We start from the raw sequence: 14,710 nt of genomic DNA on the forward strand, positions 1-14,710 counted from the left end.
ATAGCGTTTACATTTAGTTCTTTTTCCTCTGCTAAAATGTACGTATCATTTGTTCACACATGTTTTCCATTAGAGTCTTGAACATTTTTATCATTGTTATTTAAATATTTCTGTCTAGTAATTTCAATATCTGAGCAATCTCTGCCTAGGTTTCTGTTGACTTTTTTCCTTGAATTGAGTTACATTTTCTTCTCTGTACGTCTCATAATGTTTACTTGGATACTTGATGTTACGTGTGGAAGAACAGTAGAGACTGATGGCCATGGAAAAGTAGATCCCTCTCTGCATCAGGCCATCGCAGTGGGGACCGCACAGAGGATAGCAGGCCTGACGCTGTCCTTTCAAAGCTGTGACTGCGAGCGTGGCCCTTGGTTGGTGCGTGGTTGCTGGGACGGTCCTGCGTCTCTTTGGCTTTCTGCTCCCTGGGAGCTCTTTCCCGTCTCTGCCCAGCCTCAGGAGAGCATGCAGTGCAGCTGCCGAAGGCTCCGTGCCCCTGATGAGGGTGGTGGTGGGCTTCCTTCCCCTGTCCTGCGTCAGCCCAGGAGTCCTTGCTGCCTTTTCTGTGCACCCAGCGTGTGCCAGGGCAGGCGGCGTTGGGGTGAAGCCAGGCCTGTGTCTGACGCCAGGCTCACGGGTTTGGGGAGAGCCATCTGTGTGTAAAAAGCAAGTACATTATCTGCTGCCAGACAGTTATGTGCTAAGCTCTGTGGGAACCCAGAAGAGCAGCTAACTATTCCAACTCTGTCATTTTTTAGAAGCTATATTGTAATTGAGTTAATAGAGTATTATGTTATCATGTAAAACCTATAGTGGTTGAAACCTGTAGCAACCGAAAAGTTATAGTTGACCAATGTCCACAAATCAAAGGGAATTAGTGTAATCCCTTGTTGTATTTCTGACAATGAACTTGGTCCCAGAGGCGTTCATTCACAGTGTGTCCATAGGAGGCTGAGTCAAGGTATGCATATAGAAGATGCCAGCCAGCTGACCTCATAGGATGGGTAAGGGGCTTAAATGCTGAACTGAGCGGAGGGGGTGTTTGGATGAAGTCAGCCGGGATGCGGTTGTGTAACTAAATCACTCCTAGCTTCCAGTCTAAACTTAGTAAACAAGGGAGTGGAAGTACAGAAATGATCTCAAAGAAGCAGAGTGTTGAGAACCACACTTTCGTAAACAATTCAAGTTAATCCTCAGTCTGAGATCCTCAGAATCCCCCAGCATGCTGAGTCACCTGGTGCTGCTTGTAGCAAGCGTCGTGGCTTTATTTCTGCTATGGCTTCTGTTACCCAGGAGATGGTTTCGTGCTTCCATCAGAAACTTCGGCCACAGGGAAGTGGTGGTCCTGTGGCTAACATTCCGTGCTCCCAATGGAGGGGACCTGGGTTCGACCCCTGGTCAGGAAACTAGATCCCACATGCTACAACTAGGGCGTGGTGCCGCCAGATAAATAAATATAAAAAAATAAGCTTCTACCACAGTGTTGAATGTTTAAGTATCTTGTGTCAGAATAAAAAAGACAGATGGACTGATCCCTTTAATAATAACCATCTGCTGGGCATTACAACAGGTGTGTCAGTATTTACCTTATTTTGCCTTCAAAGACACTATGATGTAGGTATTAATCTTCCCATTTTAGAGATGAGGAAACAGGCCCAGAGCCCAGTTAAGTAATGTACTCAGAAATAACACAGTTGTTGAGTAGTGGAGCTGGGACGTGGAGCTGTAGCTCTTCATAGACAAAGCTACCCTCGTCTACCACCCTCCACTTTCTTACCCTCAAGCCAAGCGGAAGGACATTTTGACCCCCTTACCCCTCACTGCTTTGATTGTGTAAGCCTGCAGTTAGATGTTTAGCCATCAAAACTCAAGCAAAATCTTTATATAAAATGCTGACTGAGTATAAACTTAGCAGCTGTAGCATTTCCCAAGTTCAGTGGAAATTACTGAACCATGGTACAAAGAGAGTAAGAAGTCAAGTGGAGGGTTGTTGTTAGTAGTGTTTATTTTGCTTTTCAGTTCTTACTTTCCACAAAAGTGAAGAATCTGAGATTGTTTCCCTTTTTTCCTTTAGGGGTGTGTGTGTGTGTAGGAGGAAGGGTCATGGTGGGGAGCATGGGGTCAGAGGGGGCCATTTACTTATTTTGAACTGAAACATCTCTGCTCAAAACCTGTTACACCATCTTCAGCTTCCTTGTATTTTAGATTTTTTAAAACACTTTGGGGGATAAAAAAAGGGAAATTGGATTGTTTTATGTTAAATTAAAATCCTGTCTGTCTAATAGTATGCAGTATATTCTCAGGAAATATTGCATTTTGACAGCATAAGTGATTACCAAAAAAAATCAATAACTGGAGAACGCTGAAGAGTCTTCTGAGCTCTTGCATGGAAAGCAATTAGTGTGGATTGATTTACTGTTATTTATCGTGATGAGATAATTGCCTAATGTAAAGCCATTTTGGACCTTGTGGTACCCCATGGCTTTAAAACATTTATTCTTTTAAATTGTTTAATTTGTCTCTGGCCTGCTTTGTGCTTGGTGAATAGTGTGAAGACCTGGCTTTTTTTCCTCTGGATCCTTGGTCCCAGGCTTGGTTTTGGTTCCAGGTTGTGGTTGGCCCAGGTCAGTGCAGTCCCAACCTTGTGCTCTCAGGCTTACAATCCTCAAAAGACACGGCCAAAAAAAAAAGGAAAAGAAGAAAAATCACAGTTCTCTTCTCTTCTGCATAGATGGGCAGCTTTGACTAAGGGCTCAGGTAGCAGAGCACGTGTGGCTGGCGGGACAAGGAGAAGGAGGTGGTGCTCTCGTTCACATCGGTAGCATCCCTTCAAAAGCTTTGGCACAAACCTTTTTTTTTATGAAAAAAAATTTTTTGGCCACACCATGTAGCATATATATGGGATCTAGTTCCCCCACCAGGGCTTGAACCCTCCTGCAGTGGAAGCACAGAGTCTTAACCACTGCCGTGCGTGCGTGCTAAGTCGCTTCAGTCACGTCTGACTCTTTGCAACCCTGTGGACTGTAGCCCACCAGGCTACAGTCTTCTGTCCATGGCCTTCTCCAGGCAAGAATAATGGAATGGGTTTCTGTGCCCTCCTCCAGGGGATCTTCCCAACCCAGGTATCGAACCCACATCTCTTATGTCTCCTGCATTGGCAGGTGGGTTCTTTACCACTAGTGCCACCTGGGAAGCCCAACCCTTGGACCGTCGGAATTTCTGGCACAAACCTCTTTAAAGGGTTGACCGTCAGGAACGTGAATCCATGGATGTCCACTTGTCCCTAGCCCTCCTTGGGATGCAGGTCCTTTCCTTTCTGGAGTGTATCTCTTTGCTTCTGCCTCTATGTCCCTTTTTCCCTTGTCTGTTCCCTGTGACCGTCTCTGCATCCTTAGGCTCTTTGTGTGTGTCGGGTTGGGGGTTAGTGTATCAGTTCCTACGCTTGATTCTACATCTGTGTAGTTCACACTGTCTCTGAACTCAGGCTGAGGCGGAGGCGAGGGAGCCAGGATTCTGGATACAGATGCTCTCTAGGAATGTCCCTTCTCAGCCTCATCACATGTCTTACGATTTACAGTCTTGGTCCTTTTCCCCATGAATATGCATGTTTTTCTTTTTGAGTGGCTCACTCCCCAGACTGGTACAGACATACTCTTTAGCAATTGACCTGGCCAGCATGTGTTTCTCTTGCTACAGGGTGAGGGGCCTGCATGTGGCTCTGCTGAAAGGGAGCAGGCTGTGGGGACGTGCTCTGAAAACTTGTGAAGCATTACAGTCTCCCAGCTCAGGACCTGATCCTGAACATCTGCCAAGGGCCAGGCTTTAATTTTTTCCATGATGTCTGATGGTACCTGGCAGATGGTGTGGTTCGTTGTTTTTGTTAGACTGTTTCATCTGTGAGGCACTTTGTTCTAGTTTTTGTTCTAGATTCAGCACAGAGGCAACACTTAATTATCATTCGTGGAGTGAGCAAATGAGTAAATGAATCGATTCTATAGAACTGCAGTGACAAAGGCTGATCACGGAAGCCATCCAGGTGGAGGCGGGCTTCTGGGCTTCTAGGAAGGCTTGTAGCCACAAGGGCACAGAGTTCACTGGCTTGTCCTTGCTGGGCCCTGCCTGCGCTTCACTCTGCCCTCCGTTCTCTACATGGCCTTGAACCCTTAGTATTTCCTTCCCTTGTAGCAGCGAGGGGCAGTGAGGTTAAAGTGAGAAAAAGCACATGTAACCAAGCGTGCTCCCAAGGTCCCGGGGTCTCTCAATTCACCCAGCGCTGTTGACCCCCGGCCGTGAGCCAGAATCGGCGTGAGTCAGGAGGCCCCATGTGGCCCAGCAGGAGCTGTTCGCAGCAGGGCGCGGATTTAATATCTAGAAGCGTGGTGTTTTCTCACGGCAGGCACAGAGGGCCCCGCTTCATCATTGTGTTTCTTTCAGGACGTGCTCAGTGGAGATTCCCGTCAAAGGGAATGTGTGTAGTCTTTTTCTGGTGTGTTCCTTGGAAGCCGGTGGAAATGTAGGCATGGTGGACTTTGGTGTGGCAGTGTTGCCCACCGTCTGACTCGCAGTTTTGGAGGTGGCGGCGGGTGGCGGGGAGCTCCACGGGCCGTGCAGATGGGGGGATGTGCAGCGAAAGGTCCCCACGGGGGGACCGGGATAGCGAGGCTGGGGAAGCAAAGCGAGCAGTTTGTTTTACCAGAACTTTCTGGGCTGGAAATACTCCTATGAAAACAGCACTATCTTACTGGTTCTGTAGCTGGAAACAGTCATTTGCAAAACTGAAAATACATCATAATAGGGAAAGCTACAGAAATCATCTATTTAATCCATCCCCGAGGGGAGATTGTTGCTAATGCGGGGCTTGTCTGCACGGGTCTTGCGGTCCGTGCATGAGTAGCTGAGGGCCCCCAGCCCAGCCCAGCTTCATGCTCTTCAGCCTGACTTGGTGCTGGCTTGCATTTTAGAAAATTGGTGTCCCCCTCAGACATTCATGAAAAAAAAAAGCTCATCTTCCCGCCGAGTTTCTTTGCTGCAGATTTACTGCTGTAAATCTTAGAGGTGTCCTACAACCCAAGCCCCAGGGCAGCACTTGCGTAATCCAGGACGTCTCTCCACCTTGTGTCTTGATTCAGTTTTGGTGATGCTACTGTGATAGTTCATATTTCCTCCAGACCTGTGCCCAGGTCTTTTAGAGAGAGCTCCCAACTGCAGTGTTCTTTTTGGACATTTTTGGACATGCCGAAGGGCAGATGTGTGAGAACCTTGTTCTAGTGTCAGCATAATTTCCATCACACTGATAAAAGAAAATAAAGGTAAAAATTGCTTTATATGTCAGGGTATGAATGCCGTTGCTGCTGTGCTGTTATTAATATTAATAATGCTGCTCATTGGGTGCTGTGTCATTCAAGTCATTTATCTAAGTTAAGTGTGATCCTCAAAGCCTTGTGAAGAGAGTTTTTTTGGTCACATATTGTCCCATTTGATCACCCATTTCTTTTTTACTTCTCTTGTTGTGAGGTAGAATGTACATCCAGAATATCAGATGTACACACGAGTGTGTGGGTGATGAATAATTGTGATGTGAACACTCATGTCCCACTGCCCAGAGATGGACCGTTGCCTGTCCTCAGACCTCCTTCATGGGCCCACCCCCTTCTCTACCCAAGGTGTGACTGTTAACCTGAGCATTACTTTCTGGTTTTCTTAGTGGTTCTACCATTGCCGTATACATCCCTACGCAGACTAATTTAGCAACATTGCATGCTTTTGAGCTTTATATTATCCATATGTCTGGATATGGGTATGTATCTATTTATGGATTTACATATATATAGATTTAAATATGTATAAGGGCTTCCCTGGTGGCTCAGATGGTAAAGAATCTGCCTGCAGTGCTGGAGCGGAGAAGGCAATGTCACCCCACTCCAGTACTCTTGCCTGGAAAATCCCATGGACGGAGGAGCCTGGTCGGCTGCAATCCATGGGGTCGCGAAGAGTTGGACACGACTGAGCGACTTCATGTTCACTTTTCACTTTCATGCATTGGAGAAGGAAATGGCAACCCACTCCAGTATTCTTGCCTGGAGAATCCCAGGGATAGGGGAGCCTGGTGGGCTGCCGTCTATGGGGTCGCACAGAGTTGGACACAACTGAAGTGACTTAGCAGCAGCAGCAGTAATACCGGAGATCTGGGTTTGATCCCTGGGTTGGGAAGATCCCCTGGAGGAGGGCACGGCAACCCACTCCAGTATTCTTGCCTGGAGAATCCCATGGGCAGAGGAGCCTGGTGGGCTACAGTCCATGGGGTCGCAGAGTCAGACACAACTAAGTGCCTGAGCACACACACATATATATGTAAATCCACATGTAGATATATGTCCATATCTAGATATATGGATTTATATATGGAATTTATTTTATTCTTTGTTCTGAACTTGGCTTCTTTACTGAATGGTATGTTGATGAGACGGCATGTCATCCTCCTCCATCTGTTTTTTCTTTTTAAACTGATGGTTCTATGACCTTTTTCTTCTTTTAAGCATTATTTATTTATTTGGCTGCACTGGGGTCTTAGCTGTGGCATGCAGTATCTGACCAGGAATCAAACCCAGGCTCCCTGCATCGGGAGCACGGCGCTTGGCCACTAGACCACCAGGAAGTCCCCGTCCGTACTCCCCAGTGTGAAATAGTGGGTGCTGTACAGCGCTCGCGGGCACGTTCACCCCCCGGGTGTGGGGACGGTGGGGCTCTCTCTGTGGCGTCTCTGTCACCAGCTCTGCTGCTGCGCACCGTCCGCAGGTGTCCACGAGAACCCCCGGGGTGGACACACCTGGCGGGCACTTGGCGGGGCCGTAGGCGCGTCTTCAGCTTCACGAGGCAAGCCCAGCCGCTTCCCACGGTGACTGTGCTGGGTTATGCCAGCAGCGGGGTGCCCGGCCCGGAGCCTCTGCTGCCCCGTGTCCGGGGGGACGTGCAGCATGGCCAGCCTGCTGGGCCTGCGCCGGCCTCTCCGTGTGGCTTTATTTTCATGTTCATGATGGTTAATGGAATTGAGCCCTTTTCCATAAATTTTTCTGGCCATTTGGATTTATTTCTCTCTCTTTTTTTTAATACTGTTCAAATATTTCCCCATTTTTTTCTATTGAGTGGTTTTGCTTTCTTGTTTGTTTTCTGGAATCCTTCATGTATCTGGGGTGGGGATCACTTTTTGGGTTACATGTTATAAATACAGTCTCTCATGCTGTGGCTCCCCATCCCCCCCCCACCCCATGTCTTTTAAAGTTGTTACATTTAATATCACTTTAAGAAGCATTTCATCCAGAGTTTTAATTTTAGTTGTGGTTTTTCTGTTCCACTGTCAAATTTTAGGCCTCTAGATCTCTTTTTTACCATGGCAGCAGCTGGATGTGTGGTTCCTTGCCTCAGTCTTGTTCCTTTCAAATAATCTGCCCTCCATTCATTTCCAGAGCGAAAACTCTGAAATTGGCGCGTCACCCCCTGCCTGATACCCACTGGGAACCCTGTCCTGAGTCAGTTTCCTAACACAGCACGTCCCCCTGTGACCTGGTCACTTTCCACCCTCTTCCCAGCCCCACCCAGCCCCACCTTGTCGCAGCCTTCCTGGAACGGCCTGTGTTCTTCCTGGCTTACTTTGGCGGTCCTCGTTTGTCCAAGTTGATGGTTAGACTTGGGCTGCCTTATGTTCGGGAAATGCACGCAACCCAAACCATGCCCCTCCCAGGGACGATGGGTGGGAAGTCAGATCATCTCTTCATTGCTGGCTGGACCAGGGGCCCAGAATCCAGCGCAGACAAGTGGTAGGAGGGCTGGGAGATTGTGAAGCTTTGGGCAAATTCCTTAACCCTTTTGCGTTTCAGTTTTTTTAAATCTGTGAAATGGGAATAGCAGTTGTACCTACCGTAGGAGGTTGTTGTGAGATTTGCAGGAATTAATCCATGCAAGACTTAGAACTCTCTGGCATATGGTAGCTATCGGTAAAGGGGAGCTAAAATAGTCATAAATTATGGTAGGTTACGCTACTTCACAAAGGCACTGTAACACCACGTTGTAGGCATGACGGCAGCTTCCTCCCTTGTTTTTGATCCACTTTTTTTTTGTCGTTTTGTCTCACATGCACTATAGGACTGCAGCCTGCATATATTTTCCTCATAACTCTTAGCTGGATGTTGGCCCGAAAGCTCTCAATAAATAACTTTCCTTTGAGATGTAGTGTCATTTGCTATCTGCAAGTATCTGACTTAAGAAACAAGTGTTGTGATTTAGTCTGCCTAGATAGCATTTAATCTTTGCAGTTGATATCTAAGTCCAAAAACTCGTGTGCATTCAGGGAATCAGAAGTCTCTCATTTGTCACCGTGTCCCCAGGTGAGAACAAGGTCTGACTCGTAGCAGGATGTCAGTAAATAACAACACATGCTTCATAAATGGAATCCCAAGAGGTGCCCCGTTCATGATGCAGTCAGACCCTGTGCCTGCAGCGGGTATGGGGCATTGCCCACGCTCCACTTTGCGTCCGTCTCCTGCCCTGCACTGACTACCCCAGCAGAAGTCCCTGCTGAAATGTGGCAGCATCCCACAAGTTCAAGATTGTTCTGCGTGAAGAGCCCAGATGCGGCTCAGCCACATTGTTTAGGGAGAGAGGGTCCCAAGAAGATGTTAGGTAGTGATTGAATTCCTGTAAAAGGTGATGATGGTACCAGGGAATGGAATAGATGGAAAGGTTTGTCCTCCTAAACCCTGGAGCCGTTCAGTAGTGCAGGGGGCCAGGGGGCTGACCTCCGTGCCTGTAACAAAGGCTGAGATTACAGACGTCAGAGATGAAAGAAGGCTGTCTCATCACGGAGGGAGGTTTGGTCACAGCCAGTCTTTGAAAGCGTCCCTTCTGGCTTTAAGAATTGAAGATTTTCATAGAAATCAGTAGCTCAGAAACTTGAGTTCTCTTTTGGACTCACCTGCCCATTTTTTGACCTATCTACTCAAACGTTTTGGGAGTTCTTTTCATTAGCAATTCCACCAAGGAGCAGGCGTGGGGAAATACATGGAGTTGAAACTCTTATGAGGCAGTTTATCTGCTTTGCTCTAAGAAGGATGGAATTGGCTCTTGAGCCTGAAGTTAGGTTCATAGGACCATTTCTTATTTTAATTGCCCCTCTTGCCTCTGTGCCCACTGACCACCCAGCACTGGCAGGAGAGCATTTTTTTGGTTGTTCTTTTTGATTTCCACGCAAATGCTGATGTTCCAAAAATAATTTCATAGAACTCGCTTATACGGAGGAAGGCAAGTACGTCAGAATTAATGGTAAGGGGAGTTAGTTGAATAGCATTCACTTGAAAAAAAAAAAGTGATAGATTCCTGTGTTGAATTTTTTGTGATTTTCTTCTTGAACAAGAAATATAAACTCTGGGGTGAACAACAGAGAACGATATGAAAGCAGCCTCGTTTAGCAGAGTCACCTCCTGCTCTGGGGACTCCTGCCCAGTCACTTGGGGGGTTCCCTGCAGAGGCAGGACTCGGCCACCCCAGGTTTGTGCCTTTTCCTGGAGCATTTCCCGAGGCATGGTCTGCTCCTTGCAGGCCTTCCAGGAAGTGCCTGCTCCACGGATGGGGGAGTTGAGGAGGAGGAGCGGGGTGGGGGTTGGGGGGCCTCTTCCTTCCCCTGGAGGCTGATGGCACAGGGGCTGGCCTGGCCCTAACCCTCCTCCTTGTCCCCCCAGCCTTTCCGCTGCGCCCACTGCCATTACTCATGCAACATCTCGGGCTCCCTGAAGCGGCACTACAACCGGAAGCACCCCAACGAGGAGTACAGCAACGTGGGCACTGGGGAGCTGGCGGCCGACGCGCTCATCCAGCAAGGTAGGCGAGCGGCTGCGCCCTTGTGCCCGGCCGCGCCCCCCGGGGCAGCTCCGCGACCTCCCTCAGCAGAGCCCGCGCGTTCCTGGTCATCGCTGTTCGCTTCCTTCTCTTCTCAGTGAGCGTCAGTGTTACTTGTGGCCAGGACCATATTACAGCAACCTTAATGGAAACCGTAGGGGTTCCCCAGTGGCTCAGACGGTAAAGAATCTGTCTGCAGTATGGGAGACCTGGTTTCAATCCCTGGGTCAGGAAGATCCCCTGGAGAAGGGAATGGCAACCCACTCCAGTGTTCTTGCCTGGAGAATCCCATGGACAGAGGGCCTGGCAGGCTACAGTCCACGGGATCACAGAGTTGGACACAGCTGAGCAACTAACACTTTCACTTTTGATGGAAATCTTAAACTAAAAAAGTGATACATTTTACCACCCTTCCCAGTCGTCCCTTGTTATCAGCAGGGGCTCAGTCCCAGGACCCTCATGGATCCCACCGTCTGAGGATGCTCAAGTGGCTTGTGTAAAATGGCAGAGAACAGTTGGTGTCTGCATTTTCAGCCCCACACAGGATAAGGAACCTGGGGGTTCGAAGGGTCAACTGTGTGGCCTTTTGTCCTTAGTCCATGCACACTTTTTGCACAAATGAAAGTTCGTGGCTGACTTTCTTTACTTAACGTTGGTTAACACGCACAGTTTGTTTTCCTTTGCCATGCCGTCTTCCTACTTCAACTTCTCAGGGCTTTTGCGGTACAGCATTGAAGGGGAACACCCCACTTTATTTATTTTAAATATTCATTTACTTTGCTTTTCTGGCTGCGCTGTGTCTCATTTGCAGCACACAGGCTCAGTAGTTGGGCACATGGGATTGAGTCATGTGGGATCTTAGTTTCCCTGATCAGGGATGAAACCCCTGTCCCCTCCATTGGAAGGTAGATTGTTAACCACCAGACCACCAGGAAAGCCCCACCCTACTTTATATTTAACCATACTCCTGTTGTTGAACATTGTAGGGTTTCTAGATTTTCCTTTTACTGCAATTATAAATAGCACTATATTAAGCACATTTATGGGTGGGATTCTTAACCTATAAATATGTGAGTGCTCAGATTACATGGTCCTCCTGAAAAGAAGAAATGATTTAGAACATTTAAACTAAAGAGAATGAATGAAAACTCTAATATCTTTGAAAAGTTTGGGGGTTTTTCAAAACATGGTCACATTTCCATTTGCGAGGGTTTTGCTCACGTGCTGTTGCTACATAGAAATGCTGTTGTATTCATATCTGTGCTCCGGTAATTCAGCTGAAAAATGATTGCAGTGTGCAGTGCATCAGTGGTTGCTCTTTCCTGGATCCTGTGACTCTTTGAAGCTGAAGACCATTTTAGAAACCTCCCACCCTCCCCCACCATCCCTGGTGGTTGAAGCTCTACTTGCTGTAAGCACCATGAAAGGTGTCCTAATGTAAAACAAATAAATTGACTGTATCCTTCAGCACTTCCGGTGACAGGGCTTATGTACAGAAATAGACGAGCAGCAGAAAACTCGGATAATTTTAAGTCATCCATCTGGGATAATGGGGGCATGTGCCTGGTGTTGGCATTAAAGGCAGTTTCTAGGAGTTGGAGGGCAGGCTGGAGTGTTGCCATTAGGGCAAGTTACCCACCCTCCACCAGTGGCCTCGAACCTTGCCTGGAGCTCACAGCCACTATCACACAGGATCACAGGAGGATGAAACAAGAACACTTGAGTGTCTGGCACTTAGTACATTTGCATTCTTTTCTTTTTCTTTTTTTTTTTTTCTTAAAATATGCTAAGGCTTCTAGAGCCGGTGTATCATTTTTGAGGACCCCGCTGTCCAGGAATCACAGAAGAGAGGGTGGATTGCCTTCAGTTCAGTTCAGTCACTCAGTCATGTCCGACTCTTTTTGACCCCATGGACTGTAGCACGCCAGGCTTCCGTGTTCATCACCAACTCCCAAAGCTTACTCAAACCATGTCCATCGAGTCGGTGATGCCATCCAACCATCTCATCCTCTGTCCTCCCCTTCTCCTAGGTTGCCTTCAAGTCACAGTAAATAATTGGAGTACAGGGCTAGCGATTCATTTCAACATCGTTCACACTCTTAGGCTGGATTGGCGGGAAATAGACGTTTACTTGGTCATTGGGACAGGTGTGGGGATCTGATTGATGCCTCTGTCATAGTTCCCTGCTTTCAGACTTTCATTACTACCTTGCACAAAATGTGCTGAAGTCAAGTTACTTCATGCCCTACATTTTCTTCATGCCCTAAGTTAACTTTCTAACTTGCTCTATAATCAGTTGGCATTCCCTGGGTTTTCTAATCTTTGCAGGGCTATTTTTGGCCATCATGTGTGTATTTATTTATTTTTGCTATGCTTCCATCAAGAGACTCACGTGGAAGGAAGCAATGGAATGTGTTCTGGCTCATAGGAGACACCATGCCTCTGTGTCTTGGCAGGAGAACTCTCCCTGAAATCCGAGAGCTGGTTAAGGGTTAGTGCAGCTCAGAGCCCTCAAGAGCACACCGCTCTCTCTATCCTTGCATCTGAGGGAGAGAAGGAGAGAGGGAGAGGTGGGGCTGAATAAATAGGACTATAATGCTGAGTCGTTTGGGATCACTCACTGGGACTTTTCTCATTTTCTTTTGATTAATTTCATGTAATTCTCCCCATCCTTGTTTGTTTTTATTTTCCTCTTCTACCAACCCCTCAAAAATTATTTTCCTGGGACTTTATAATTTCTTCTTTTGAGATAGAGGAATAGGTCTTAAAATGACATAATAAAAAACCACACATATACCTGTGATCGATGCATATTGATGTATGGAAGAAACATATTGTAAAATAATTATCCTCTGAATAAGTAAATTAAAAAGTATTTCTAAAATTAAAAAAAAATGTAAAAAATCATAAATGTAGTTTTCTCAAAATGATGTTGCAGTCTCCTGAAACCAAGTGCAGGGACTCCTTGTCCATCCGCTGTGTTGCAATAGTGACACACGGGAGCCATCGATTGCTGAGAAGGATGGTTCTGCCCCAGGCTCAGGGGTTTGCAGAGGGGGCCCAAGCACTTTTGTAGAGGAGGCGGGGAGAGGACCTAAAAGGCTGAGGTTTCCGCTTCGGGCAGGTTTCTCATGGAAGGGACTGTGGTGCTTTCCCTGCAGTTTGGGTCCTTTTCCACGAGCCCTGGAGTGGAGGCTGCTGGGGCATCTGCCCGTCGTGTTTTAGAAATGTTCACCAGCTGGCTTTCCCAGGCGGGGGATGGGGTGCTGATTTGTAGCATTTTCCAGTTTCTGTGCTGTGAGTATTTCCACCAGGGCCAATGTCAAGCTTCCCATGTGATATCGCTGAGTTGGGCGGGGATGTGCCCAGACAGCTACTGAGCTGGTCCCCACAGGCTCCAGCACACGTCTGGTCCTGGGGGCACAGGCCGTGTGCCAGCCGCGTGCCAGCTGGGCCTCAGCCAGAGGCACTCGGACGCCAGCGCTTTCCTGGCAGTCAGACTTGTACTGAATGCTGTGTAAATGCTTTATCCCCTGCTTGTGTTTTATCTACTTCTGATGTTTTGAAAGCAGATCAATCTCTTATTTATTCCTCTCTGCCAGTCACTTGTTCATTAATACGGATTTGAGGCATTTTCCCACAAAATATACATTTTCCTGTTGTATTGCTTCAGTGGGCCTCCCTCTTTCCTCCTCTTAAACAGCCCGATGAAGCCAGCTCGAGAGCTGGTTCACTAAAACCAGAGGTTGTGAGAGGCATCAGGTGTTTGGTGCTCAGCGTCACAAACTCTCAAGCTTGTTCCCAGAGCTCATGGCCTGGTAAAGATGGGCTGGTCCTTTTCCGGGGACCTCACGGCCCTCCTTCAAGGCGCCCCAGGATGTTGGCACAAGTCTAGGGTCGGGAGCACAGCCCTGGAGCCCGTCTGTGATCACTGTGGCCCCGGGACCAGTTACTCAGCTTCTCCGAGCATCAGTTTGCAAAGATGAGATCTTTTCTCGAAGCTCCCAGACGGTGCCTGACGTGTCACAAGCGCCTGGTAAATGGCTCACGTTCCTTATCGTGTCTATTCCATTGCCTTCTTCACAGGGTATCTTAATCTCATCGTGTTCCCCACACTGTGCGAGGCACTGGGATGTGGTGGCATTTGTTGTCATTCTGGGTTGGGGATGAAGCCTGGGCAGCTCTTCCGTGTTCTGATCTTCTAACAGAAAGTATGCGCTCCTTTTAACAGGCCCCATGTTGCTATAGGAGAAAAGTTCACTGCTTCTCTCTGGTGGTGAACCTTATCTCAGGTCCCTTGTTTTAAGGAGTCATTGAGCAGGGGGGGAGGTAAATGAGATAAAAAAAGATATGAGGAAGAGGGCCAGAGAAGGCTTAGTTTGTGGCATCTGCTGAAATCTTTGTGTTGTTTTGAACAGTTATATTAAGAGTGTAAACGTGTATATCCATACCTTTGATGTACATTCATGTCTTAGTTTTTTCACACCATATTCAGGGAAAGTAGTATTGAAAAAAATCCAGAAACTGTCAGCCAACCCAGGGATTGAACCCAGGTCTCCCACATTGCAGGTGGATTCTTTACCAGCTAGGCCACAAGGGAAGCCCAAGAATACTGAAGTCGGTAGCCTATCCCTTCTCTAGGGAATCTTCCCGACCCAGGAATCGAACTGGGGTCTCCTGCATTGCAGGCAGATTCTTTACCAACTGAGCTATCAGGGAAGCCCTTCCACACCAGATTCGGGGAAAATTGTATAGAAAAAATCCAGAAACAGTCAGCTAACCTAGAGTCCTTTATTTGATTTTTGGACATTTTTATTTTGAAATT

The 14,710-nt window shown here is 47.5% G+C and overlaps 1 protein-coding gene across 2 annotated transcripts in view; it reads left to right on the forward strand.

Moving 5' to 3' along the window:
- Nucleotides 1-14,710, forward strand: part of ZFAT (zinc finger and AT-hook domain containing) — a 141,568-nt gene that overhangs the window by 94,155 nt on the left and 32,703 nt on the right. For both annotated transcript variants that reach the window (XM_043879305.1, XM_043879307.1), the window contains one exon: nucleotides 9,729-9,867. In XM_043879305.1, the coding sequence (XP_043735240.1) occupies nucleotides 9,729-9,867 (139 nt within the window). The remainder of the gene's footprint in view (nucleotides 1-9,728; nucleotides 9,868-14,710) is intronic.

The sequence above is a fragment of the Cervus elaphus genome, chromosome 21, assembly GCF_910594005.1.
Source record: "Cervus elaphus chromosome 21, mCerEla1.1, whole genome shotgun sequence".
In the NCBI taxonomy this organism is placed as follows: Eukaryota; Metazoa; Chordata; class Mammalia; order Artiodactyla; family Cervidae; genus Cervus; species Cervus elaphus.